Raw genomic sequence first — 25,987 nt, 5'->3', positions numbered from 1 at the left:
GGTAGTGCCTCTTGGAAAGGCGTGTTAAGGCTTTGTCCACTGTGAGAGAGGATTCCCAACGTACCCTGTCCTGTGTAGGGAAAGGGTATGCCATAAGAACCCTTTTGGGAATCTGCAGCTTCTTATCTGGAGTTTCCCAAGCTTTTTCACATAACTCATTTAGTTCATGGGAAGGAGGAAAATTCATAACCTGTTTCCTTCCCTTAAACATGTTTTTCCTCGTGTTGGGCACCGAGGGCTCATCAGTGACATGTAAAACACCTTTTATTGCAATAATCATGCACTGAATACTTTGTCACCCTGGGGTGCAATCTTGCTTCATCATAGTCGACACTGGAATCAGAATCCGTGTCGGTATCTGTGTCCCCTATTTGTGAGAAGGGACGTTTTTGAGACCCCGACAGGTCCTGTGAGTCGGTGCCATCCGTAGATTGAACACCTGTCGACACCCTGGACTCTGCTTTGTCCAGCCTTTTATGTAGTGAAACTACACTTGCATTTAACATATGCCACATATTCATCCAATCCTGAGTCGGCACCGCCGACTGTGACACACCACTCATCTGTTCCACCTCCTCTTTGGATAAGCCTTCCGCTTCAGACATGCCGACACACACGTACCGACACCCCACACACACTGGGATATAACTATAAGGGGACAATTCCCTAAAGAAGGCCCTTTGGAGAGACAGAGAGAGAGTATGCCAGCAGACACCAGCGCCAAACTGACCCAGGAAAACCCAGACAGCGCTTTTATATATATTTAAATTGATTTCCCCCACTCACTGTGCCAATTATGTGCCCCCCTCTTTTTTTTTCAGACCTCTGAGCTCTTCAGCAGGGGAGAGTCCGGGGAGCCAGCGTTCTCTGCAGCTTCTGAGGAGAAAATGGCGCTGGTTAGTGCTGAGGGATCAAGCTCCGCCCCCTCCAGCGGCGGGCTTCGGTCCCGTTCTGTATCTGAAAATAATGGCAGGGAATCGTTTATTTACTGCCTCAGCAGCCTAATAACATCCTTTGTGCCAAAACGAGGTTTATTGCTGTCCAGGGCGCCCCCCCTGCGCCCTGCACCCATCAGTGCCATGTGTGTGTGTGTTATGTGGGAGCAATGGCGCGCAGCTTACTGCTGCGCGCTTACCTCAGGAAGATCTGAAGTCTTCTACCGCCTGACGTCTTCTTTCTTTTCTAATACTCACCCGGCTTCTTTTTTCCGGCATCTGTGAGGAGGATGGCGGCGCGGCTCCTGTGGATGGCGGCGTGAGACCTGTGTTCCGACTCCCTCTGGAGCTAATGGTGTCCAGTAGCCTAAGAAGCAGGGCCCTTAAACTCTTAAAAAGTGGGTCTGCTTCTCTCCCCTCAGTCCCACGATGCAGGGAGTCTGTTGCCAGCAGAGCTCCCTGAAAATAAAAAACCTAACAAAATTATTATCACAGAAAACTCAGGAGAGCTCCCTGTAATGCACCCTATCTCCTCTGGGCACAAGATCTAACGGAGGTCTGGAGGAGGGGCATAGAGGGAGGAGCCAGTGCACACCATACTAGAAAGTTCTTTTAGGTGCCCATATCTCCTGCGGAGCCCGTCTATACTCCATGGTCCTTACGGAGTCCCCAGCATCCTCTAGGACGTAAGAGAAATCCCAGTTAGTACAGCGCTTTTATATAAATATATAACTACACTGACTGCGCCAATGAAATGTGCCCCCCCCCCCCTCTTTTTTGCCCTCTGTAACCTTGTTCAGCAGGGGAGAGTCCGGGGAGCCAGCTTCTCTGCAGTGTGCTGTGGAGAAAATGGTGCTGGTTAGTGCTGGAGGACCAAGCACCGCCCCCTCACCGGCGGGCTTCGGTCCCGCTCAAATTATTTATACTGGCGGGGATTTATTAATATACTGCCTCCGCAGTATCTACTTTATATTGTCAGTGTCCCTAGAGGTTTTTATTGCTGCCCAGGGCACCCCCCCTGCGCAGTGCACCCTTACAGTGCCCGCTGTGTGTGTCTGTGTGGGAGCAATGCGCGCAGCGTTATCTCACTTAAGATCTGAAGTCTTCTGCCACCTGTGAAGTCTTCTTTTCTTCTTAATACTCACTCGGCTTCTATCTTCCGGCTCTGTGAGGAGGACGGCGGCGCGGCTCCGGGACGAACGGTAGGGTGAGACCTGCGTTCCGACCCTCTGGAGCTAATGGTGTCCAGTAGCCTAAGAAGCAGGGCCTATCATTCAAGTGGGGCTGCTTCTCTCCCCTCAGACCCACGATGCAGGGAGCCTGTTGCCAGCAGTGCTCCCTGAAAATAAAAAACCTAACAAAAAGTCTTTTTCAGAGAAACTCAGGAGAGCTCCCCTGCAGTGCACCCAGTCTCCTCTGGGCACAGGATCTAACTGAGGTCTGGAGGAGGGGCATAGAGGGAGGAGCCAGTGCACACCCATTCTAAAGTCTTTAGAGTGCCCATGTCTCCTGCGGAGCCCGTCTATACCCCCATGGTCCTTACGGAGTCCCCAGCATCCTCTAGGACGTAAGAGAAAAAAAGCTTAATAAATGAGGAAGGCACTTAAACCATTTTCACCATTTTAAAAGGGGCAATCCTTACACATAGGCAATCAAAAAAAACTGAACTGTTTCAGGCAAAGGTATTAATATTACTTATTGATTTTATTGTCAATGGCAATATTATGTTTCATCCAATTTATACACTTCAATATAATAAGGAAAAAAAAAAAAGAAGAGTAATTATTTGCCCAGAACATGGAGGTTTCTATCTAGTTAAATGTTTAAATATACTTCAGAACTCTTCCTCTAGGGTAAACAGAGGACCCCATTCAAGGGGCTTTCAGAGTACAAGATGCTATACTCTCCTCCCAGGCATTATTATTTCATTTCACAGCTGCTGTGCCAGGAGATTAGACTTGTTCTGCTAATGGCACGTAACATAAGTATGTGACTCACGTTCCATGAGGGCAAGGCACAAACATAAAACTTTTGGGAAATAGCTGGCTGAAAGCAAGATAAGCTACAGGCAAAGTGTTTGTTAAGATTTATGGAGTTACAGAGGGTCCCAATCCACACAGAGTAATGGCGAAGCTTGGACCTCTGGCAGTGTGAAAACAATGAAAAGCATTAGGAACTGAAGGTAATGTATTAAAGCAGGAACATACCACCATTTGCTTTCCTCTTACTTTAACTACTTACTAAAAAAATTTAACTCTGCAGTACTGTGTACACTTATAGTGCAATGATGCGCTGGTCACATTGTCAAGGCTTCTACAGGGGGCATGAAACATCATTTAATATAATACGTATCAATTGGGTGAAGGAGAAATATTATAACTACAGTCACATAACCCACAACTGGAAATCTGGAATCTAGACAGAAATTTACCAGTATAGAACTCAGAACAAAACAATGTGTGACCCACTACTGCATCTCACCACATTGTGGGGCTAAGAATCCATTTTCCCTACCACATGTACAAGATGTGTCCATATACATCTTTGCTATATCCCGCCATGTATGGCACAGTTTTACATGCCATAGTCTCAGAGATTTAGCCATGCTTTGTGATTATTCTGAATTTGCTTCTTTAATATGTTACTTTATACATATTCTATTATGTCAAACAAAAATTTTTAAATTCATCCACTCGCTACTCGTGAAAAACAGCTTAGCTGTGTTTTGCATGTTGTGCCAAATTGGTAAAAAAGCAAAGATGTAAGTGGACACATCTATACATGCACACACATTCACACTAGGAATCATTTTTGTTGGTGTCAATTAACCTACCAGTATATCTTTGGATTGTGGGAGGAAACTGGAGTACCCGAAGGAAACCCACACATGCATGGGGAGAATATACAAACTCCACACAGTTAGAGCCATGGTGGGAATTAAACTCACGACCTCATTGCTGTGAGGCAGTAATGTTAACCATTACACCATCAATATTGACCATACACTCACGCTTTTAGATCTTTTGACCACAGTACCTAAAAAAACAAGCTAAAGCCAACTAAGGAGATTGTCAGGTGGGCATTTCAGGAACAATGTTTTCCAGCCAGTCAAGTGCAGCATTGTTATTATTCCTGTCTCACAGCACTGAAGGAAAAAAAAAAAAATGTTTTTTAAAGTTAAGTGGAAACTAAGAGTTCTCCTCACTGCTGTGTTGCCATGAAAGCTTCAGAAGACTGCAATATAACAACTTCAATATACTGTGCTGTCCATGCCCGCGTTAAATGGTTATTGGTTTGCTTCGCTCAACAGGATATGTCTACTTATCTCAGTGGCGTATTTACAATGGGTGTAAACGGGCCCCCGGGGTTCAAGGAGGCCCACACAGCATTTTCTAAACTGAGCCTGGTAGGAGTGGCATAGAGGGAGGAGCCAGCCCACACTATTAAACTCTTAAAGTGCCAGTGGCTCCTAGTGGACCCGTCTATACCCCATGGTACTAATGTGGACCCCAGCATCCTCTAGGACGTAAGAGAAATTAATATTAGCTACCCACTGGGGAGGGATAGGCTGCAGTAAAGGAGGGTTGTTGTTAAGGGGTAAGGGGGGTAGCTTTCTTTCCGACAACTGTCAGGATTCTAAACAGCAGATGCCACAATCGGTATTCTGATTGCCGGCATTTCAGCCCCAACAGGCCTATTGTAGAAGTCACTGGGCATGCCGTTCTTTATTTCCTATAAAGTAAAAAATATATATTTCTTTAAAACCGAAAACTTCCTAGAACAAAACACACACACAATCTATAGTTAGCACATACCTATAAAATGGTGCAAAACACCACAACACAAAAACAATCTAGTAGATTAATAGGAAGACAGTCACTGATTATTATAGAACTAAAGATTTATTTACATAGAACACAGCAACTTTACCTGAATTTGTTCTGGGGTCCATTGATCCAGGTTGACAGACTTTACTCTTGATATATGAACACCAAGGTTTCGATGAATCCCAGCACATCTGATGCAAATAAAAACACCTAGATTCCAAGATGCCCACCTTGGCCCTTTAAAGGGAAAACATAATGCAACATTTCAGTACATTTTCAGAATCATGCTCTATTAAAAAAAAAGGCACAAAAGGCACAGTTCTCTCTCTATTCAACTGCCAACAAGTCATAGTATTGTACATGAAGCTGAGCTGACTTAAGAACTCCTAGATAGAGACAGTAATAACATGTACTTATGGTTTGTTATTGCTACTAAAACTTTATGAATTGGCAAAATGTTGATAATGGATACTTTTAAAATCTTTTCTCCAAATAAAATGTAATTTTAATGAGTAACGCGTAACAAAGAGCTGAAACCAAACAGTACCATTTCTCTATATACAAGCTAAAACCAATTAAGATATCTAATTAAGATATCCATTTAGTCTGTCCTAGATATTTCTATGACATCCAGCTGCATATTAACATGAATGCCAATAAATATTAAAGTAGACTGAAACCACAAAATAAGTTTTATGACCCTTCAATGGGATAGTTGAGTAGCATATAAATGATACAATTTATTGATTCGTAAAACCCTTCTTAAAAACATGGGACAACACTATAAAGGTGTCTTTGAAACTCACGCCTTAAATTATCGTGATCATTTCCCGATCATAAATATTTAGCTGAAGATATTGCTGGGACCTCCAGTACTTTAAGGACTTTTGAGCTATCACATTAAACTATTGTGGCAGCATGCAAGAACCACACAAAGATCTGAGAACAAAATAACCCTTTTAATGTTTTGAATTACCAGCACCACTAACCTCCTCTCCTCTGTTTAACATTACCTAATAAGAGTTCAATGATAGGCTATTTAAGTTCAAGAGATGAAAGCTAGCCATCAACACTTCCAATGGCACGGATTTCACCTTTCTAAAAAGGCAGGGTTGGCTTTGGCTGGTTTAAACCATAACCATGGTATAAACCATTTTTTTTAAAAAAAAACCTACTCTGATTTGTTATATTATGCTGTGACTACTGGCACGGTGCAGTGACTTCTTAAAAAAAAAAAAGCAGAAAACTTGTTTTTATTCAAAATGTTTAGTGTCAGTGACATGCCCAGTGCTAATGCTTAACTTGTGTGTGTGCGCATGTGAAAAGAGCTTTTGCATTTTCCATTTTGTATTACTATCCAGATATATTTAATTATAAAATAGTAATTAGTAGGACTAATGTTAACATTAACTTGTTCTTATTTTCAGTTTCATCTGTCTCTGCTTGTACTGTGTATGTTTAGTCTATCAACATATTCAGCTGTAACAGGAATAATAAGCTGTAAAAAATAGGTTTTATTGAACAATGTAAAAATAAATCAAAGCCTTATTAATGTTAGAAAGCATTAAAACATGGTTGATCAATGTTTCTAATACGTTTAAAAAAAAAATTTCATTAAAACACTAATACAAAACTAAAGAAAAAAAAAAGCGTACGCAAAGAAAAACATTTAAACCAAAAAAAGGGTTTTGTTTTTTTGTTTTCCAACCCTGCTCAAAGTGGAAGAGTGTACTGGGCAAATAAGACAGCACTGTACACTGAGGAAGTGAGGACTGCTAAACAGTAAAATAGTGTTGGTTTGTTGTCAAATGGGTCTTTTTGTTACATTACTGCAAAGTGCTGCATTATATCTGGATGACGAGATGCGGTTATCTACCCAGCAGTGTCCATGACACCCATTGAGTGTAACTAGAACCTGTGGCGAGTGCAGCGAGACACTGAACCTGCAAGGGGCTTTGTGCGTTCGTTCGCTAGCCCTCCCCGCCGCCCACCCAACATCTGGGATCCCAGTATGGTGATCCCGGGATTTTGTATGGTGGCTGGCAGTCTCCCGACCAGCGGTCAGCCAAACCCAACTCTGGACGACAACATGGGTGCTTGTGAAACTGTGCATTTATAAAATGGACTTGTACAACGGGTTTACTGCTGGACCCATTTTACAGTACTAGATTTCCACTGAAGTACCCAACTTTCTTGACAAGTCACATAAAATAACTCAGAGTCCACCTGTGTGTTACATCTCTGCCATCTGTTATGTTTTATTTTTTAATCACCATCCTGGCCTCTGTCATCTGTTTAACTCCAGCATAAATCTGTGTAACATCGTAACACTGTGAGCAGTTAAGATGTGTCCAATGACAGAGATAGGGCAACAGCAGCATGCATGCTTCATAAATCTGGGTTGTATAAATTTCGCCAAGAATGGGCTCAAGTTCAGGTCTGGATGTGTAAAACTGACCCTGAGCTATAATTGCTGGCAAAGGTGTGCTACAAAGTCTCTGCTGTCTTCATTTTTAAGAAGTCTTCGATTGGTTATGAACAAAACTACTTGGAGGAACTTGAAAATAAACGAAGACTATCATTCCAACAAATAGCATTTGTTTCAACCAGTCTGGAAAAACAAATGTTTTCATCCTTTTTTCCAGTTTTGGAGCAAACAGTTGATTGCCATTTGCTCCCCCACATTAATAGATTTTCATTCCAACCGGCCAACTAGATGGATGGTTAGAAAGATAATATTCAGGTGCATGGTGGCCATCTTTACTTGCCAAAACTGCTGGTTACTTAAGAGGAAAGCTAGTATGGATTCAGCCAGGAGGAAATACTAAGGCACGTACAGTATTTTCAGTTGTCTCCAAATAATTTTTAATGAATGGTTAAATTAAATGTTTTTGTCACTTTACCAAAAATTGTGTTGATAATATGAGAATAAATATCAATTAAATTCATCGTGGTTGCATGCTTTCACAAACAAACTATGATGAAGCGTACAAGGGGTAAATACCATTTATAGTCACTGTACATCACTGGTGCACAAGTACAATCTAACCTGGTTTGAGAATGAAGTGGAGAAGCTACTCTCAATATAACAACAACAAAACCAGAGTGCAACTGACTGCCTGACCTCACCGACAAATGGCTGGCATACATATGGTTGTGGGGGGGGGGGGGGGGGGGGGAGACCAATACCAGGTGCATGGCAGTACTGGGTAGTTACAGAGGTGTCTGACATGTACATGAATTCCTGTCATGTAAACCCAGGTCATCTTTAGGTGTCCTGAAGGTCAAAAAAGGGCACTGTGCCGTCAGCAGGCTCAGCTTCTCAGATATGTGCTTGTATGCAATAATATACAACGTGAACAAATACTTTGCTACAATGTTGTCCTCCTTGGAATCTATATTTGATCCACACCCTACTGCTTTTCTTTGGTACTACACATAGACTTGTGATAGATTTTCATTATGTTAGATGATAATTAAGAGATATTATGGCTCTATGCCCCATTACACTGAACTAGGAATTCTGCATTCAAACTTGCATGTGAATTACAAAATGTAATGTTACTCATTATTTGATGGATACTGTAAATAAATGAATTACCACGTATCAGACACATGCATAAAGTACCTAATCAATGTAATTCTGATTGCTTGTTGAAGTATTATATTAAACACAAAACCTGCAAATATAAGCAGCTGTTTGCAGTTTTCAAAGTCTGCAATTTTAGATCTTAGAATTGGGTCAACTGCAAAAGCAGTTTTAGCCTTGCAGAGTACAGTATTCTGTCTCTAATACAGTGACCGATCCTTGTGAGAAGCAAAATGGTATGGTCACAGAAACCGTTTTATGTGTAATCAGCAAGTTGTTTCCTCCATATGGACTTCATTAACCTTTTAATGAACAACTGCATAAATGTACACTTAAAACTTGTTTTGTTGCTACAGTAATACGATAGTACAGTTTATAATGGAGGGAGGCAGTTTCTTTGATGTAGAATACTAAAGCAACGAATTAATGCTGAATTTATTTTCACTATGCAAATAAGAAGCACAAGTAGACTGACTGTGCAGCTTAAGATGATATATAGCATTCCTTTACTCTGTGTGCAATTGCAGTTGTATACAGATACAGCCATGGTCGCACACAGAATATCTATAATATTTTATGCATCAAAAGCTGCATGTGCATCCTGCTTCCATTGTTTTGCGAATAAAAATAAGAATTTACTTACCGATAATTCTATTTCTCATAGTCCGTAGTGGATGCTGGGGACTCCGAAAGGACCATGGGGAATAGCGGCTCCGCAGGAGACTGGGCACAAAAGTAAAAAGCTTTAGGACTACCTGGTGTGCACTGGCTCCTCCCCCTATGACCCTCCTCCAAGCCTCAGTTAGGATACTGTGCCCGGACGAGCGTACACAATAAGGAAGGATTTTGAATCCCGGGTAAGACTCATACCAGCCACACCAATCACACCGTACAACTTGTGATCTGAACCCAGTTAACAGCATGATAACAGAAGGAGCCTCAGAAAAGATGGCTAACAACAATAACCCGATTTTTGTAACAATAACTATGTACAAGTAATGCAGACAATCCGCACTTGGGATGGGCGCCCAGCATCCACTACGGACTATGAGAAATAGAATTATCGGTAAGTAAATTCTTATTTTCTCTAACGTCCTAGTGGATGCTGGGGACTCCGAAAGGACCATGGGGATTATACCAAAGCTCCCAAACGGGCGGGAGAGTGCGGATGACTCTGCAGCACCGAATGAGAGAACTCCAGGTCCTCCTCAGCCAGGGTATCAAATTTGTAGAATTTAGCAAACGTGTTTGCCCCTGACCAAGTAGCTGCTCGGCAAAGTTGTAAAGCCGAGACCCCTCGGGCAGCCGCCCAAGATGAGCCCACTTTCCGTGTGGAATGGACTTTTACAGATTTTGGCTGTGGCAGGCCTGCCACAGAATGTGCAAGCTGAATTGTACTACAAATCCAACGAGCAATCGTCTGTTTAGAAGCAGGAGCACCCAGCTTGTTGGGTGCATACAGGATAAACAGCGAATCAGATTTTCTGACTCCAGCCGTCCTGGAAACATATATTTTCAGGGCCCTGACTACATCTAGCAACTTGGAATCCTCCAAGTCCCTAGTAGCCGCAGGCACCACAATAGGCTGATTTAAGTGAAAAGCTGAAACCACCTTAGGGAGAAATTGAGGAGGAGTCCTCAATTCTGCCCTGTCCGTATGAAAAATTAGGTAAGGGCTTTTATAGGATAAAGCCGCCAATTCTGAGACACGCCTGGCTGAAGCCAGGGCTAACAGCATTACCACTTTCCATGTGAGATATTTTAAGTCCACAGTGGTGAGTGGTTCAAACCAATGTGATTTTAGGAATCCCAAAACTACATTGAGATCCCAAGGTGCCACTGGAGGCACAAAAGGAGGCTGTATATGCAGTACTCCCTTGACAAACGTCTGAACTTCAGGAACAGAAGCCAGTTCTTTTTGGAAGAATATTGACAGGGCCGAAATTTGAACCTTAATGGACCCCAATTTGAGGCCCATAGACAGTCCTGTTTGCAGGAAATGCAGGAAACGACCCAGTTGAAATTCCTCTGTAGGGGCCTTCCTGGCCTCGCACCACGAAACATATTTACGCCAAATACGGTGATAATATGTTGTACGGTTACATCCTTCCTGGCTTTGATCAGGGTAGGGATGACTTCATCCGGAATGCCTTTTTCCTTCAGGATCCGGCGTTCAACCGCCATGCCGTCAAACGCAGCCGCGGTAAGTCTTGGAACAGACATGGTCCCTGCTGGAGCAGGTCCTTTCTTAGAGGTAGAGGCCACGGGTCTTCCGTGAGCATCTCTTGAATTTCCGGGTACCAAGTCCTTCTTGGCCAATCCGGAGCCACGAGTATAGTCGTTACTCCTCTCCTTCTTATGATTCTCAGTACTTTTGGTATGAGAGGAAGAGGAGGGAACACATACACTGACTGGTACACCCACGGTGTTACCAGAGCGTCCACAGCTATTGCCTGAGGGTCCCTTGACCTGGCGCGATATCTGTCCAGTTTTTTGTTGAGGCGGGACGCCATCATGTCCACCTTTGGTTTTTCCCAACGGTTCACAATCATGTGGAAGACTTCTGGGTGAAGTCTCCACTCCCCCGGGTGAAGATCGTGTCTGCTGAGGAAGTCTGCTTCCCAGTTGTCCACTCCCGGAATGAACACTGCTGACAGTGCTATCACATGATTCTCCGCCCAGCGAAGACTCCTTGCCACTTCCATCATTGCCCTCCTGCTTCTTGTGCCGCCCTGTCTGTTTACGTGGGCGACTGCCGTGATGTTGTCCGACTGGATCAACACCGGCTGATCCTGAAGCAGAGGTCTTGCCTGACTTAGGGCATTATAAATGGCCCTTAGTTCCAGGATATTTATGTGAAGTGACGTTTCCATGCTTGACCACAAGCCCTGGAAATTTCTTCCCTGTGTGACTGCTCCCCAGCCTCTCAAGCTGGCATCCGTGGTCACCAGGACCCAATCCTGAATGCCGAATCTGCGGCCCTCTAGGAGATGAGCACTCTGTAACCACCACAGGAGAGACACCCTTGTCCTTGGAGACAGGGTTATCCGCTGATGCATTTGAAGATGCGATCCGGACCATTTGTCCAGCAGATCCCACTGAAAAGTTCTTGCGTGGAATCTGCCGAATGAAATCGCTTCGTAAGAAGCCACCATCTTTCCCAGGACCCTTGTGCATTGATGTACTGACACTTGGCCTGGTCTTAGGAGGTTCCTGACTAGGTCGGATAACTCCTTGGCCTTCTCCTCCGGGAGAAACACCTTTTTCTGTACTGTGTCCAGAATCATCCCTAGGAACAGCAGACGTGTCGTCGGAATCAGCTGCGATTTTGGAATATTTAGAATCCATCCGTGCTGTCGTAGTACTACTTGAGATAGTGCTACTCCGACCTCTAACTGTTCTCTGGACCTTGCCCTTATCAGGAGATCGTCCAAGTAAGGGATAATTAAGACGCCTTTTCTTCGAAGAAGAATCATCATTTCGGCCATTACCTTGGTAAGGACCCGGGGTGCCGTGGACAATCCAAACGGCAGCGTCTGAAACTGATAGTGACAGTTCTGTACCACAAACCTGAAGTACCCTTGGTGAGAAGGGCAAATTGGGACATGGAGGTAAGCATCCTTGATGTCCAGAGACACCATATAGTCCCCTTCTTCCAGGTTCGCTATCACTGCTCTGAGTGACTCCATCTTGAACTTGAACCTTTTTATGTAAGTGTTCAAGGATTTCAGATTTAAAATGGGTCTCACCGAGCCGTCCGGCTTCGGTACCACAAACAGCGTGGAATAATACCCCTTTCCCTGTTGTAGGAGGGGTACCTTGATTATCACCTGCTGGGAATACAGCTTGTGAATGGCTTCCAATACCGCCTCCCTGTCGGGGGGAGACGTTGGTAAAGCAGACTTCAGGAACCGGCGAGGGGGAGACGTCTCGAATTCCAATTTGTACCCCTGAGACACTACCTGCAGGATCCAGGGGTCCACTTGCGAGTGAGCCCACTGCGCGCTGAAATTCTTGAGACGGGCCCCCACCGTGCCTGAGTCCGCTTGTAAGGCCCCAGCGTCATGCTGAGGACTTGGCAGAAGCGGGGTAGGGCTTCTGTTCGTGGGAAGAGGCTGTCTGCTGCAGTCTTTTTCCCCTTCCTCTGCCCCGGGGCAGATATGAGTGGCCTTTTGCCCGCTTGCCCTTAAGGGGACGAAAGGACTGAGCCTGAAAAGACGGTATCTTTTTCTGCTACGAGGTGACTTGGGGTAAAAAGGTGGATTTTCCAGCCGTTGCCACCAGGTCCGATAGACCGACCCCAAATAACTCCTCCCCTTTATACGGCAATACTTCCATATGCCGTTTGGAATCCGCATCCCCTGACCACTGTCGCGTCCATAATCCTCTTCTGGCAGAAATGGACATCGCACTTACTCTTGATGCCAGAGTGCAAATATCCCTCTGTGCATCTCGCATATATAGAAATGCATCCTTTAAATGCTCTATAGTCAATAATATATTGTCCCTGTCCAGGGTATCAATATTTTCAGTCAGGGAATCCGACCAAGCCACCCCAGCACTGCACATCCAGGCTGAGGCGATTGCTGGTCGCAGTATAATACCAGTGTGTGTGTATATACTTTTAAGGATATTTTCCAGCTTTCTATCAGCTGGTTCCTTGAGGGCGGCCGTATCAGGGGACGGTAACGCCACTTGTTTTGATAAGCGTGTGAGCGCCTTATCTACGCTAGGGGGTGTTTCCCAACGCGCCCTAACCTCTGGCGGGAAAGGGTATAATGCCAATAACTTTTTAGAAATTAGCAGTTTTTTATCGGGGGAAACCCACGCTTCATCACACACCTCATTTAATTCATCTGATTCGGGAAAAACTACGGGTAGTTTTTTCACACCCCACATAATACCCTTTTTTGTGGTACTTGTAGTATCAGAAATGTTCAAAACCTCCTTCATTGCCGTGATCATGTAACGTGTGGCCCTACTGGAAAATACGTTTGTTTCCTCACCGTCGACACTGGAGTCAGTGTCCGTGTCTGTGTCTGTATCGACCTGAGGTAACGGGCGCTTTAGAGCCCCTGACGGTGTTTGAGACGCCTGTACAGGTATTAACTGATTTGCCGGCTGTCTTATATCGTCAACAGTCTTTTGTAAAGTGTTGACACTATCACGTAATTCTTTCCATAAGACCATCCAGTCAGGTGTCGACTCCCTAGGGGGTGACATCACTAACACAGGCAATTGCTCCGCCTCCACACCATTTTCCTCCTCATACATGTCGACACAACGTACCGACACACAGCACACACACAGGGAATGCTCTGATAGAGGACAGGACCCCACTAGCCCTTTGGGGAGACAGAGGGAGAGTTTGCCAGCACACACCAGAGCGCTATATATATATATATATATATATACAGGGATAACCTTATATAAGTGTTTTTCCCTAATATAGCTGCTGTATATATTTATATGCCAATTTAGTGCCCCCCCTCTCTTGTTTTACCCTGTTTCTGTAGTGCAGGATTGCAGGGGAGAGTCAGGGAGCCTTCCTCCAACGGAGCTGTGAGGAAAAAATGGCGCCAGTGTGCTGAGGAGATAGGCTCCGCCCCTTTTTCGGCGGCCTTTCTCCCGCTTTTTTATGTAAAAATAGGCAGGGGTTAAATACATCCATATAGCCCAGGAGCTATATGTGATGTATTTTTTTTGCCAAAAAGGTGTTTTTATTGCGTCTCAGGGCGCTCCCCCCCAGCGCCCTGCACCCTCAGTGACCGGAGTGTGAAGTGTGCTGACAGCAATGGCGCACAGCTGCGGTGCTGTGCGCTACCTTAGTGAAGACAGGACGTCTTCTGCCGCCGATTTTCCGGACCTCTTCAGTCTTCTGGCTCTGTAAGGGGGACGGCGGCGCGGCTCCGGGACCCATCCATGGCTGGGCCTGTGATCGTCCCTCTGGAGCTAATGTCCAGTAGCCTAAGAAGCCCAATCCACTCTGCACGCAGGTGAGTTCGCTTCTTCTCCCCTTAGTCCCTCGATGCAGTGAGCCTGTTGCCAGCAGGTCTCACTGAAAATAAAAAAAACCTATTTAAACTTTTACTCTAAGCAGCTCAGGAGAGCCACCTAGATTGCACCCTTCTCGTTCGGGCACAAAATCTTAACTGAGGCTTGGAGGAGGGTCATAGGGGGAGGAGCCAGTGCACACTAGGTAGTCCTAAAGCTTTTTACTTTTGTGCCCAGTCTCCTGCGGAGCCGCTATTCCTCATGGTCCTTTCGGAGTCCCCAGCATCCACTAGGACGTTAGAGAAATGCATTTTAATGGAAAATGTTGATCGAAAAGATGCTTGGCGCTACAGAGTCACGTCATGTGGTGTGACTAGTAGGGAAATTCTTATTTGATGGAGAAGCTAAATGCAAGTGTACACATCTGTATGTTTAACCATTTTTAGCCTGTAGAATTGGTCCAATTGTGGTAGAAAGACTAATCTTCAGGTCTTGTTGCTCTATCACCATACAAATCTGTACAGTGGTTTCGGTTTATCTCCAGAATTTAAATTATCTCAACTTCAAAGCAGTCACCAACTATAACCCTGCAAACATCTTGGAGAGAATCCTAAAAAAACCAACACTTTTTTTCAACTTTTTATCTGTCTTTGATCTATATAGACTCCTATGATCCCCAAGACCATGATGCTGAACACTTATGTACTGTCTATGCAACCTTGCCAAACACTCCCCCCAACCATCTTCAAACTTCTTTTCTTCATTACATGCTATATTACCACAACCTATTTCTACTACCTTTGCATGGACTAACCGCTCCAGTCCCATGTTCACTCTGAAATATAATAGCTTTGTAAGCATTCATGAGCTAGAGTGACCCTTTGACTTATGCATTCACCTCCCTGGTCAACATATAGGAGGGAATTCAATTGATTATCATGCCCGATGTCCCGTCTAAAGTGACGGGAAATTGCGAGGCGATATTCAAGTGCATGTCTTTATCGCACTGATCACATCCATATAGGTCAGGTTTAGCCACGTAAAGCAGCTAAACACGACCAAAGTGCTGGACGCAATCGCGAAAAAGTGCCACATGGGAGCCGAAATGGGTCACTTCTCACGCATTCCAGCTCGCCACCGGCTGGGGGTGTGAGTGGAAATGCACATGCCGGCAGCTATCTGCTCCTGAACGGAGCTACAATTGAATAGCTCTGTTCGGCGCCATCAAGTGGCTGCCGATGAGTACAACATTTGAATCCTGCCCATTTTCTGTTATTCTCTGTTTGCATATGGGATTGCATTTCGTATAATTTAGAACTCAAGACTGTCCAGTGCTACAGATTTTTGTTTGTCTTACAAAGTATGCAATGAGGATTTTGCATCAAATCACACATAAAATTACATTTAAAAACGTAAGAAATACAGCCTTTAGGTAAAGGCAATATATAAATTTTTGGAAGATGCTTGGACAAATGTTAAATGCTGCATGACCTTTCCTTCTCTAGTGAAAAGCCATAACCGAATGCCTTAAACTCCTTATCATTAGTGCTAAATTGTTTTCAATGTGTGATACTTTAATACCCAGCAGCGAAGCACAAAATTGCAAATAGATTTCCTAGCACATGGTCCGTCTAAGCTTGAGCAATTTAAAAAAGAAAAGAAATTAAACGCTGCAAGGGGTGTGAATTGATGAGTGCAGCTGACAACCTCTGCATTGTTTATTTCCCATCTTACACACCTTTGTAGTTGCTTCTTTGAAATTTTTTATTGTACTTGAAATAAAAGCCCATGTGGTAGTCAACATGCAAGGTAGTAATATATTAAAATACTTCTGTAATGTGGCACTAGAAGAATGTGCAAACACTCACTTGAAACATAAGGAAAATAAGATGTAATTACATTAATCCCTGCTTTATCGTGAATTGTACAAGTGCACAAAATAACCATAGAAATATTTTCACAGAATAATATGTTGGAATACAGAGGTATTAATGCAACAACTTATTGTCAGCAAGACCAAGTGACTTAGTTTAAGCCCAACGCGGACATTGAATTAGCAAAACGTACATAAACATACATAAAGACCCCCACATCTGTCCTGTCCCACCTCCTCTATGCCCCCTTCACCCTACCATGCTCTCACTCTGTCCTGACTCACCCCCTCTGCCCAGTGTTCAGTCCCCGCTCTGACCACTGCTCATTGGTGGAACTTGCATGGTGGGCCCATGTACAAAAAATGTGTTTTGGGCCCTCTCCCTTCTAGGCACCATGCAGAGTTCGAAATATATGGTGGTGCGCCATGTGAAAGGCAAACAATACAGACAGTATGCCAGTGATGAATAATAATCCTCGCCCCCTTTAAACTCACCCGTATCTGATGTCAGCAGTGCTGCTCAGAGGCTTCACAGATGGTTCTGCTGGCGGAGGGTAATGGGAAACGGAAAAAAGAGGGAGAGGCCAAGGGTGACAATCAGAGGGTGACCTTCAGTCCGGACAGAGGCAGGACACTAAACATAGAGGCCTCCACCCCGTGGCACATGCAAGATCATCTCCACAAGTCCCTAGCAGGCAACACATGCACAGCAGTCCAGCCCACCTGGGACTGCTGACTGTCTGGACTGTTCAAGGAAATCCCAGGTGAGTAGCAACAACCTCCAGTCTCATGGTGCTAGGGATCATCAGTGATGATGATCCAATCAGTGGGGGGCCCTTACTCCCCAGGGCCCATTGCAATGCATGGTAAGTTCTGCATCAACAGTTTTGTCATGCCAAACCAACAGTCTGCATGCCGCTCTTTAGTGCAAAGGTGGCAGTCTAAATTAGCTGTTAACATGCATTTTACATCGCATCTGCAGATCTATGTCCAAGGAGAAGAGCGGGCACTCCTGCATGGGCAGTAAGTGTGACTAAACTGTCCAGTCTAAGATTAACCCCTTCAGTGGCGGGTTTTTCGAATTTGGTCAAACCTCCCAGGGCAGGTTTTTAATTTTATTTACCTGCACGTTGCCAGGGGTTTCATGCGCATTACCAGGAGTTTCATGCTCTTTTACGCGCTGTTTTATGTTCTGGGATGCATGCTCGTTGCCACGGGAAATGCTCGTTGCCTAGGGGTAGCTAGGGGTGGCCATTGACCATCGATGACTCAAAATCATCGATGGTCTATGACCAATGTCGAAAACTTTTACCATCAATGGGGAAGAACTAGACTGTTTCCCACCATCGATTGTTCAGTGCCACTGAATAGATTTTTTTTCTAAAAAAGTGTCAGGGCACGGCTCCGCCCCCTGACACCCACTAAGTCACGCCCCCCTAGGGCGCCCACATGTGTTCTGTAAATGAGGGATGGCCATTGATGGATAAGAACCATTGATGGATCCATTCCAGATGGATTTAGACCATTGAGGATAACCCACCGATGGCCACCTCCCGGGCAGCATTTGCATGCATACTGACATACTGTGTGTCACCCCCCCATCCCCCAATTGAACTCCGCTCGACTGGCGGAGTTTTGCGGAATGATGCGATCGTGTCATGACATCACGACGCAATCACGTCATCCACCGGGCCGGCCAAGCGGAGTATAAGGAGGAGGGAGGGGAGCAGTGGCATACCCGGAAAATTTCCGGGGTTGCCAGTCTGCACAACACAGTGGGCATACCACTGGAGGGGTTACATGTCTTGCTGCTATACGCAAGATTAACAGTGTTAGCCGGCAGCAGAGATGACATGCAAAGAATGTATGCAGAGACAATGGGGGTAATTCAGAGTTGATCGTAGCAGCAAATTTGTTAGCAGATGGACAAAACCATGTGCACTGCAGGGGGGTAGGGGAAGATATATTGTGCAGAGAGAGTTAGATTTGGGTGGGTTATTTTGTTTCTGTGCGGGGTAAATACTGGCTGCTTTATTTTTACACTGCAATTTAGATTTCAGTTTGAACACATCCCACCCAAATCTAACTCTCTCTGCACATGTTATATCTGCCTCCCTGCACATGGTTTTGCCCATCTGCTAACAAATTTGCTGCTACGATCAGGTCTGAATTAGGCCCAATGTTAGCCAAGAGGGATGTCCATAAGGAGAAAGAAGGGGCAAACATAGAAGTCAATTCAACATGCTAACATTTTCTACTCAAATGTTCTCAAACTCGGTCCCCAGGACACCACACAGTGCATGTTTTCCAGGTCTCCCCACAGAATCGCAAGTAAAATAATTATCTCCACCTGTGGCCATTTTAAAATGTGTCCGTGAGTAATGAGTACACCTGTGCACCTGCTGGGTAACATGTAAACTGTTCACTGTTTGGGAGCCTGAGTTTGAGACCCTATGCCCTACAGTAAACTGAAATGTTCATGTAAATGACAATTTTGAAGACTGTGCGCAGTTGTGTGTGTTTATTGCATTAAAGGAAAGAGTATCAACCAAATTCTGTTACTCTGATGCCTGAAAAAAATATATATGGGCGGGATCAGTACTAAATCCCGCTGGACGGGATCCCGGCGGTCGAAATACCGACGCCAGAATCCCGTCCACACAATCCCGACAAGGGAGGCAAGCAGAACGCAGCCCCTTGCGGGCTTGCTTCGCTCGCGACGCTGCGGGCACGGTGCCTCGCTACGCTCGGCACACTAATTTATTCTCCCTCTATGGGTGTCATGGACATCCACGGAGAGAGAATATGTCGGGATTGTGGCGGTCAGTATTTCGGCCGCCGGGATTCCGGCCGCCGGGATCTTGACCGCATCCCATATGGGCAGCATGATTGGCACTATTGCCTCATAACACTGAGATTGTGGGATTGATTCTCCCATGCTTGCATAGCTTTACTTACGCAAGTAAAAAAATATATATATTGGTATAGAGGTGTTCTCACACACTAATGTATGTATGTGTATTAAGGAAAGAAATATCACAAATAGAGGAGCAAGAGCTATTAAGGAACTCCAGGATAATAAAAATATCGTTATAAAATCTGCTGACAAAGGGTTGGTTATAATGGATCGAGAGGCCTATGTTAAAGAGGCAGAAAGACTATTGGGGGACAGAACTTCTTACACCCCACTCTCAACAGATCCAAAGGAAATCTATGTGGAAGAACTTAGAACCATCCTTTGGAAAGGTTTTAGGAGTGAGATCCTCACTAAAGATGAATACCAGTATTTGTTCAATTCCAACCCCACCACCCCCATTTTTTACTTTCTACCGAAAGTGCACAAATCCATAATAAGTCCCCCCGGAAGACCAATCGTCGCTGGGATCGATTCCCTAACGTCCCATTTGTCAGAATATGTAGATGTATTTTTAAGAAAACGTGGTAAATTTACCTGCATATTTGAAAGACACCACCTCAGTTCTTAATCTGATGGAATCCTTCGAATGGAAAGAAACATACAGATGGATTACCATTGATGTACAGTCATTGTACACCTGCATAGAACATGACAAAGGGATTCAGGCCTGCAATGAATTTCTTCGTAAAGATACCCAAATTACAGAAGGACACAGAATTTTTATATGTGAATTGATGAATTTCATTTTAAAACGCAATTATTTTACGTTTTTAGATGATTTCTTCCTTCAAAACTGTGGAACCGCTATGGGCACAATTTTTGCACCGAGCTTCGCTAATCTTTTTATGGGACAATGGGAAAACAATTATGTTTTTAAAGAGCATCAATTTCAGCACAACATTGTTTTTTACAGATGTTATATTGACGATATTTTAATTATATGGGATGGCGACAATTTAAGTTTTAAGGAGTTTTTTATGTATATATCAAATAACGATATGAATCTCAGCTTTACTGCCAATGATAGTACAGATGAAATCGAATTCCTGGACCTGGTATTGACACATTCGGGGAAAGAAGTAGTTACCAAGAACGACATCAAGAAAGTAGACATGAATAGTTATGTCCACTATAGAAGCAACCACTGTCAACAATGGAAGAACAACATCCCGTTTTCTCAATTTAATAAAATAGCCCAGAACTGCAAGAATAGCAAGGACCAGGATCAACAGCTACAAGTTTACACCGAAAGATTTAAAGAGAAGGGGTATCCAAATCATCTTTTTTTTGGAGGAAGACAACATAAAGACAAAGAACCTTGAGAGGAAAGAACTTCTAAAGTACAAATCCAGGGAAAAGAAAGAGGATACAGTGAGGTTCATCACTACCTACAACAGGCATGAGAATCTTATTAAAAGAACCCTAAAGAAACACTGGAACGTACTCCTAATGGACCCCATTTTAAAGGATTACCTTCCAAAAGAACCATCAGTGGTATTTAGGAAATCACAGAATCTAAAGGACCTTGTGGCACCTAGAATGTTAAGAAATCCTGAAGTATCTTCTAGGATGCCAAAGTGTGTTGGTTGCTACAAGTGTGGCCGCTGTAATGTATGTCGATATGTACACACCAGCAGGAAAATCTTTAAGAACACCAAGAACTCCAAGGACTATAAGATCAAACAGTTCATTAACTGCAACACAGTCTGAGTCAACTACATGCTGGAATGCTCATGCAGGTTAAAATACATAGGGAAAACCAAGAGACCTTTGAAACTCTGGATCCAGGAACATGTGAGAAATATCAAGAACAAAGTCCTGACGCACGCAGTATCTAAACATTTCTACCTATGCCACAATTCAGACCCTGATGAACTTACGTTTAAAGGCATTGAACTGGTCTCACTCGGGGAAAGAGGGGGTGATCTTTCCAACCTTCTATCTAGAAGGGAGATGTACTGGATATTCGAATTGAACACTCTTCATCCAGATGGCTTCAACGAGGGCTATGAAATAGCCCCGTTCTTATGACGTAAGCTTTGCATTAGATTACCCATTTCCACCAGAGTGACCTTCTTCTTGACCTTCTCTATTTCCCACTTCTCATTTCGTTCTATTCCTTAATTTTTCGACCTCAGTCTCATACCACTACTACAGCCATACCACACTGGAGATGCCCAACTCCACCTGATCTTGGAAGCCAAGCAGTGTCGGGCCCAGGCAGTACATAGATGGGGGACCATCATGGAAGACTGGGTGCTGTATTTTTGAAAGGGAAATAGGAGGTTGTTTACACTTCTAAACTTACCTCTCTCTTCAAATCTGAATACTTGCTATGGGAACTCTGTTTTATATCTAGCTATGGAAATTCCAACTAACTGTATGGTGGTCATACACGCATATATATGTACACATTTATATGCATGGGGGGTTTATGCCTATACATGTACGGATAGAACCACCATGTCTCCTTGGTCAGGTTATTATGACACGTTCTTCTCCCCTTTTTTTGAACGTATCATTAAAGATGCATCTATTTGCTCTCTCCCTTCTGCACAGTGCAAATTGAGATATATATATATATATATATATATATATATATATATATATTTATTAAAAAAATGTATATAATTTTTGTGTTATATATACACATATATATATATATATATATATATATATATATACACACACACACATATATATATATATATATATATATATATACATACACACACACACACACACACACACACACACACACACATATATATATATATATATATATACACACACACACATATATATATATATATATATATATACATACTTTCATAATAAGTAACAGTACCCCACTGTCATTTATATTATAATGGATTTAGGGTTTATGGATCAAGTATAATAAGCTATGAGCCTTTCTAAATTTTAAACTACTTTTTTCCTTTCTTCTAACGCCCATCATGCTCCCGGAGTATGAGCTCCCTTTAGGTGTTGTTAATGGGAATTAACATACCAAAGATGGCCGCCGGGACTTTATATACTCTAAAGAAATGTCCATTGACATCCCTCACTTCGAGAAAATGGCTGCCGCATACTATGAAAGGGACATGCAACATCCAATTCTATTATACAAGGCGGGCGCATGCGCAAACGACTCACGGACGGCCGAGGTCCGCTGTACAGAGCCGGGGCATGTGCACAGGAGAGGGTCCAACGCCGGAAGCGGGGCGGATATGACATCACCCGCGATCCGGATAGGAAGTCCGGCTGAAATGGAACTTATATGCTTCAAATACAAGTTTAAACGTGCAAACTATGTTTTTATTAAAGCGGTCATTTCCAGCACTAGGATTAAAATGTAGGAGGAAACACTTTTATTGTATTTTAGATCATAATAGATCAATTATATTCTTCAATCTGTAATTGACAGGAAGTGATGTAACAATCCCTTCCTCATTAGTGCATGTATATATATCTGAGCTGTCCCACTCACATACTACCCCTTGATGAAGTCCAGATAGTACGAAACGCATTAGGTGCTACCAGACTTAACCCATCCCCTCAAGATAAGCTAATTTTTCTTTTATATCTTGCTCTTTTACTGACATTTGCAGTACTATGCATTTTATGGTCCTTTTATCATTCATGAACTTTTAGAGGCATCTTTGTATTTTTATTCAGCTCCAGAGATATTTTAGTAATTATTTATCTGTGGTTTTGATATTTCATTTTTTACTGGTGTGTTTTGTTTATGAATAAATTACAAATTAATGTTTACAATATTTGGTCTCCCTAATCCTATGTGACACCATTGGTCGCTTATAAACACCTTGTCTATTGCTCTGTTTACATAATCTATGAAGCACCTTACCACTGCTTTTTTTCTTAAGGTGCAGCAGATGCCCTATTTTACCCTAGGGAGTGTCCGCATAGGGAGTTTTTTGAATTTATTAACTTTATTTATTGTGTTCTTTGGTCCAAATACTAGCGTAGATCGGTAATCGCATATTGGCGCTGTTCGCTCTCTCCCTATATACATATATTATATATCTATATCTATATCTATATCTATATATCTATATCTGTCTATCCCAGGTGCCCTCCTTTACCTTTGCGGAATATGTATCGATGGAGTAGTCGGCGGCACTCACTCGGGACTTGTCAGTAATAAGATTTTACTCACTGGTAAATCTATTTCTCGTAGTCCGTAGTGGATGCTGGGGACTCCGTAAGGACCATGGGGAATAGACGGGCTTCGCAGGAGACTGGGCACTCTAAGAAAGATTTAGTACTACTGGTGTGCACTGGCTCCTCCCTCTATGCCCCTCCTCCAGACCTCAGTTAAGGAAACTGTGCCCGGAAGAGCTGACATTACAAGGAAAGGATTTACTCATACCAGCCACACCGTATAACTTGTGATAACATACCCAGTCAACAGTATGAACAACAACAGAGCATCAGACAAACCTGATGCAACTATAACATAACCCTTATTTAAGCAATAACTATATACAAGTATTGCAGAAGAAGTCCGCACTGGGACGGGCGCCCAGCATCCACTACGGACTACGAGAAATAGATTTACCGGTGAGTAAAATCTTATTTTCTCTAACGTCCTAGTGGATGCTGGGGACTCCATAAGGACCATGGGGATTATACCAAAGCTCCCAAACGGGCGGGAGAGTGCGGATGACTCTGCAGCACCGAATGAGCAAACACAAGGTCCTCCTCAGCCAGGGTATCAAACTTGTAGAACTTTGCAAAAGTGTTTGAACCCGACCAAGTAGCTGCTCGGCAAAGCTGTAATGCCGAGACCCCTCGGGCAGCCGCCCAAGAAGAGCCCACCTTCCTTGTGGAATGGGCTTTTACTGATTTTGGAGGCGGCAAGCCAGCCACAGAATGAGCCTGCTGAATCGTGTTACAGATCCAGCGAGAAAGTTTGCTTTGAAGCAGGAGCACCCAGCTTGTTGGATGCATACAGGATAAACAGCGAGTCAGTTTTCCTGACTCCAGCCGTTCTGGCTACATAAATCTTCAAAGCCCTGACTACATCTAGTAACTTGGAATCCTCCAAGTCACGAGTAGCCGCAGGCACCACAATAGGTTGGTTCAAATGAAAAGATGACACCACCTTTGGCAGAAATTGCGGACGAGTCCGTAATTCTGCCCTGTCCATATGGAAAACCAGATAGGGGCTTTTACATGACAAAGCCGCCAATTCTGACACACGCCTAGCCGAAGCTAAGGCCAATAGCATGACCACTTTCCATGTGAGATATTTTAACTCCACGGTCTTAAGCGGCTCAAACCAGTGAGATTTCAGGAAACTCAACACCACGTTAAGATCCCAAGGTGCCACTGGTGGCACAAAAGGGGGCTAAATATGCAGCACTCCCTTTACAAACGTCTGAACTTCAGGTAGAGAAGCTAGTTTTTTATGAAAGAAAATGGATAGGGCCGAAATCTGGACCTTAATGGACCCCAATTCTAGGCCCAAAGTCACTCCCGACTGTAGGAAGTGAAGGAAACGGCCCAGCTGGAATTCCTCTGTAGAGGCATTCCTGGCCTCACACCCAGCAACATATTTTCGCCGTATACGGTGATAATGTTTAGCCGTCACGTCCTTACTAGCCTTTATCAGCGTAGGAATAACCTCATCCGGAATCCCTTTTTTTTTTACTAGGATCCGGCGTTCAACCGCCATGCCGTCAAACGCAGCTGCGGTAAGTCTTGGAACATACAAGGTCCCTGCTGCAACAGATCCTGCCCTAGAGGCAGAGGCCATGGGTCCTCTGTGAGCATTTCTTGCAGCTCTGGATACCAAGTCCTTCTTGGCCAATCCGGAACAATGAGTATTGTTCTCACTCCTCTTTTCCTTATGATTCTCAGCACCTTGGGTAAGAGACGAAGAGGAGGAAACACACAAACCGACTGGAACATCCACGGTGTCACCAGTGCGTCTACAGCTATCGCCTGAGAGTCTCTTGACCTGGCGCATTACCTCTGTAGCTTTTTGTTGATGCGGGATGCCATCATGTCCACCTGTGGCAGTTCCCACCGACCTACAATCTGCGCGAAGACTTCTTGATGAAGTCCCCCCTCTCCCGGGTGGAGGTCGTGCCTGCTGAGGAAGTCTGCTTCCCAGTTGTCCACTCCCGGAATGAACACTGCTGACAGTGCTCGTACGTGATTCTCCGCCCATCGAAGAATTCTGGTGGCTTCCGCCATCGCCACCCTGCTCCTTGTGCCGCCTTGGCGGTTTACATGAGCCACTGCGGTGATGTTGTCTGATTGGATCAGCACTGATTGGTTGCGAAGCAGGGTCTCCGCTTGACTTAGGGCGTTGTATATGGCCCTTAGTTCCAGGATATTGATGTGAAGGCAAGTCTCCTGACTTGACCACAGCCCTTTGAAACTTCTTCCCTTAGTGACTGCTCCTCACCCTCGGAGGCTTGCATCCATGGTCACCAGTACCCAGTCCTGAATGCCGAACCTGCGGCCCTCGAGAAGGTGAGTACTCTGCAGCCACCACCGGAGAGACACCCTGGCGCTGGGGGATAGGGTGATTAACCAATGCATCTAAAGATGTGATCCGGACCACTTTGTCCAGTAAGTCCCATTAGAAGGTCCTCTCATGGAACCTGCCAAAAGGAATGGCCTCGTATGATGCCACCATCCTTCCCAGGACTCGAGTGCAGTGATGCACTGACACCTGTTTTGGTTTTAATAGATTCCTGACCATTGTCACGAGCTCCTGAGCTCTCTCTATCGGGTCACGAGTAGCCGCAGGCACCACAATAGGCTGCAGAGTACTCACCTTCTCGAGGGCCGCAGGTTCGGCATTCAGGACTGGGT

At 44.2% G+C, this 25,987-nt stretch overlaps 1 protein-coding gene and 1 pseudogene across 2 annotated transcripts in view; one reads left to right on the top strand and one right to left on the bottom strand.

Annotated features, from left to right (window-relative positions):
- Positions 1-25,987, bottom strand: part of SMAP1 (small ArfGAP 1) — a 568,890-nt gene that overhangs the window by 382,196 nt on the left and 160,707 nt on the right. For both annotated transcript variants that reach the window (XM_063916783.1, XM_063916784.1), the window contains exon 2: positions 4,866-4,999. In XM_063916783.1, the coding sequence (XP_063772853.1) occupies positions 4,866-4,999 (134 nt within the window). The remainder of the gene's footprint in view (positions 1-4,865; positions 5,000-25,987) is intronic.
- Positions 21,285-21,403, top strand: LOC134912551 (5S ribosomal RNA; annotated as a pseudogene).

Source organism: Pseudophryne corroboree, chromosome 4 (genome assembly GCF_028390025.1).
Source record: "Pseudophryne corroboree isolate aPseCor3 chromosome 4, aPseCor3.hap2, whole genome shotgun sequence".
NCBI lineage: Eukaryota > Metazoa > Chordata > Amphibia > Anura > Myobatrachidae > Pseudophryne > Pseudophryne corroboree.
Note: the sequence above shows the minus strand (reverse complement) of the source record. Positions and strands in the feature narration are given on the sequence as shown.